Here is a 3,721-nt window from a genome sequence, read left to right as displayed (position 1 = left end):
GTTTGGCATACCTTCTTTGAAACTTTTTTCTACTTGTGTGAAGATTAATCAAAATTATCACCACATGTAGCATTTCCTGTGTGCCATGAATTTCTATGAATGCCTAGGAGGATGACGCTTAGAAAAGACCATATAAGCTTAAGAATGTGGCATATAGTGCATGATTACCAACATCTATTGCACCATACCTAATATAAACCAATACTTGTCCAATTTAAGGCCTTGCAAAATTTATTCTATATTGTTTGTGTTAAGTATTAATGCAAACTCTACATATATATATATATATATATATATATATGAAATTTACCCTTTCAAAGTAAATAAATAGATAAAGATCATTAAATTAAATCATGAGTATAAAGATCATTAAATTAAATCATGAGTATAAATACATCATGCCATCCATGTGTGTGTGTGTGTGTGTGTGTGTGTGTGTTCGCGTGCGCACATGTGCATACACACCATACACTGCCCCTCTTTCACAATGTGTAAACCCCCCACTCATGCTACTTGCTATTTTTTAGCACAAATATGCCTCTCTCTCTCTCTCTCTCTCTCTCTCTCTCTCTCTCAAATGCTTGTGCACATGTACTGTAGGTGCCAATGAAGGCAAGCCAACAACAAGACTAGCTAGGCATGCCCTTTTCACTATTCCAACACCCAACACTCACAATCTATATTACCAACGAAGGTGTAACTTGGTGCTAGCAACTCGACAATGTCAATAGTTGCCATGAGCCTCTCTCTCTCTCTCTCTCTCTCTCAAATGCTCATGCACGTGCTGAAGGTGCCAATGAAGGCAAACCTACAAAAGGACTAGTTGGATACACCCTTTTCATTATCCCAACACCTAACACTCATAGTCTATACCTACGAAGGTGTAGCTCAGTGCTAGGGAACATTGTGAGCAATAGCACCAACTCACCAATCTCAATGGTTGCCATGAGTGTCAACATTTTTTTTCAACTTTTTTTTCCCTCCCCCACACAATTCATTACATGGTATTAGAGTAACATCACTAGGAGACTAGTTTTAAAGGCTTTAAAACAAAGGAGAAAAAGCTCAAGTAACAAGTAAGCTCTCCCACTTTCTTGGATGATACCTATGGAAAAGCTCTCCCCCTCTCCCTGGATAATACATGTGGAAGTATAAAAAGCAAGGTAGAGTAAAAATCTCACTATTGTAAAATTTGGTGTGCATATAAAGTGATATATATTCTACATACAAGTCCTTTTCGACCATCTAAAGCTACTTCAAGACCCTTTCAAACCTATAAGATTGCAAACAATAGTTTTGGGATATATTGTGATACACTTATATTGACTAAAAGTGGATACATGGTTTAAAAAGTTTAAATATGCAAGTTTTGAGATGTTTGCTAATAATCAAACTCTTATCATGGAAGTTTCATGTGAAAAACCTCCTTATTAAAAAAGCCCTTTCTAAGTTTGTCTTAAGTGAAAAAAAGAGGCAAAGCTAAGTAATCCTACAACTACAAAATAATTAAAAATGTGAAAAATAAAAAAGTTTACGGATGGACAATAAACAAGCAATGACAAGCTTAATGTGAATGAAAATCACAATTATATACGATTGAGAAACTTTGAGATATTGTCATAGATGACTACAAAAATAGTTTAAGATTGGTCCTTTTGACTTCCCGAAGCCCTCACAATTCATCTTAGGTTTCTTGTGTGAACTTATGAATGAACGTACCTTCAAATCATTGAGAGAACACCAACATCACCAACATCGAGAATCTGAGTGAAGGAAGGCGCCTAGTGATACAATGATCATCTTAGGAGTGCAAATGAAGGGCACATACATTAGACGATATAGTAACTCAGTAATCAGGCTGCAAAGTTGCTATCCAATACTCACGCCATTTACCCGAAAGGATCAAAGCTTCTAAGTTTGAATATCTTACCATTCCAATTACTAGTTGACAAGAGGAGACGATGTGTACAACATAACGAGCAAAATTTTAATGTACAAACTGTATATCACATAACAAGTGCTCAAATGGAGATATGCATCTCCACAAAAAGAGCGCCACACTCACCGAGTAAAGAGCCAGCCTGTCAGATGATGCTCTCAAGGAGCATCCACCTTCACCGCTCTCTCCAGCCTCTCGAGAGGTACGGTAGGAATAAAATCAGCGAGAGGAGCTTTCATACCTTTCAAGCTCTCTACCACCTGATTGAACTTTTCAGCACAAAATAACGTAGGCGGTGCAGCAAAATGCACAGCCTGAGGAGCGTATGGCAGCTTCAAGAACTTCTTCCAAGCTGCGTACGTCCACTCCTCAGCCACTGGTTCATAGGTTGTGTAAAATGACTTTGCAGTTTCCACAACTCCATTAGTCTGCAGATCAGACACCACACTTTTGACCGCCTCGGGGACTTGTCTGGCAACTGCACATGCTTGAGAAGACCTCTCCTTGACTGTTTCAGGAAGAGCACTGTCGAGAGCTCCAACAGCATCATCCACCTGCATAACGGCATAACACTCTCAAAAACTGATCAACCAACACCAATCCATCTGCAGCAAACTTGCAGACTTTTCCAAGAAAAAGCGCTAAGACAACTCTTTGTACGTTCAAAGAGACATCCTCAAAGCATACCTTATGATCAACAAAGAGCAGAATCTCATATGGCTTCCCCTCTATCTTCTGATAAACAGGTCCTACGACTGTCTTGACTGTATGTTCCACGGTCTCCACGCCAGGTTTGAGTGGCCCTGAGTTGTCCTTCGCAAGCTCGTAGATGTTTGCCATATACTTTGTGGCTTTATCCACTACTACTTCAAAAAAACCCAGGTACTTGAGGCCTGGCTGATCAGTCTGCAGGCGAAACCGTATAAACATCACTAATTCACAATTACAGAAGGATGCAAGGAATGGCAAAACAGTGCACAAACAAACAGAGAAAATGGCTGCAAGGCACGGCAGGCCAAAGCAATCAATGGACGGAGCTAGCAATCATCTCGATCAGATTGCACAGCGAGCAAATGACATCAAACAAATTCTAAGTAGATCGTCGCAAAAAACCTTCGAGACAACACATTGAAATGTGTTAAGTAACACAGCTGCAACAGATCTGACAAGATCCATCCTATTTTCAAGGGATTTCAAACGAGACGATAGACATGCAGTGATGGCCGAAGAGGTTGAAGAGTCAAAGAAAACACTAACCTGCTGTTCATTGACAGCCATTGCGGACAGCCGGAGTCAGATAGCACAAAGTGGAGGGCGAGAAGGGGCCGGGAAAGCTGGATATGGCTGACTCTTGCGATCAAGGTCGTTGACTCTCTGCGTCTGCGAGTGCCAGAAACCAAGGTCGGTCTTCCTGGCGCGTTTATGGATGCAAGGAACGGAGGAAACCCTAACTGCAGATATGATGCCTGGCAATGTAACAAGGCGAAGGGGTCTTAATATTTCAGGTCATTTCTAGCTTCCGTGTCGGCCACGTCGAGGGTCTAGTAACCTAGGAGTTTCCAGAACCTTTGCACGCACTTTGTTTCTCGACATCCTTTGGGCCGTCATTAATTTGGATAATTAAAATAATAATAATAATAATAATAATAATATGGTATTGGAGAAGGTCCATGGTATTGTGACATAAGTTGATTTCACATGTGCGAACCCTAATTACCTCATATCCTATGTGTAGGACGCATTCTCACGTCAGTGTCATATGTCATTACCTACAAGTCATGA

At 40.4% G+C, this 3,721-nt stretch overlaps 1 protein-coding gene across 1 annotated transcript; it reads right to left on the bottom strand.

The window, feature by feature from the left end:
- Nucleotides 1-1,900: 1,900 nt before the first annotated feature.
- Nucleotides 1,901-3,466, bottom strand: LOC148028915 (stress-related protein-like). The gene is made up of 3 exons (XM_087687682.1): nt 3,197-3,466; nt 2,627-2,845; nt 1,901-2,493 (listed from the first exon to the last, which is right to left on the bottom strand). The coding sequence occupies exons 1-3, from the start codon at nt 3,215-3,217 to the stop codon at nt 2,098-2,100; spliced, it is 636 nt and encodes a 211-aa protein (XP_087543808.1). The 5' UTR covers nt 3,218-3,466; the 3' UTR covers nt 1,901-2,097.
- Between the last annotated feature and the right edge of the window lie 255 nt (nt 3,467-3,721).

Source organism: Lygodium microphyllum, chromosome 11, assembly GCF_053477565.2.
Source record: "Lygodium microphyllum isolate KBCC chromosome 11, Lygodium_microphyllum_v1.1.10, whole genome shotgun sequence".
Lineage (NCBI taxonomy): Eukaryota > Viridiplantae > Streptophyta > Polypodiopsida > Schizaeales > Lygodiaceae > Lygodium > Lygodium microphyllum.
Note: the sequence above shows the minus strand (reverse complement) of the source record. Positions and strands in the feature narration are given on the sequence as shown.

Excerpts from the sequence above, each read along its gene's own strand:
- LOC148028915 (XM_087687682.1), bottom strand. The coding sequence starts at position 3,217 with ATGGCTGTCAATGAACAGCAG. Across the intron at positions 2,846-3,196 it reads TGGCTGTCAATGAACAGCAG|ACTGATCAGCCAGGCCTCAA; the intron begins GTTAGTGTTTTC and ends TTTCGCCTGCAG. Across the intron at positions 2,494-2,626 it reads TGCTCTTTGTTGATCATAAG|GTGGATGATGCTGTTGGAGC; the intron begins GTATGCTTTGAG and ends GCCGTTATGCAG.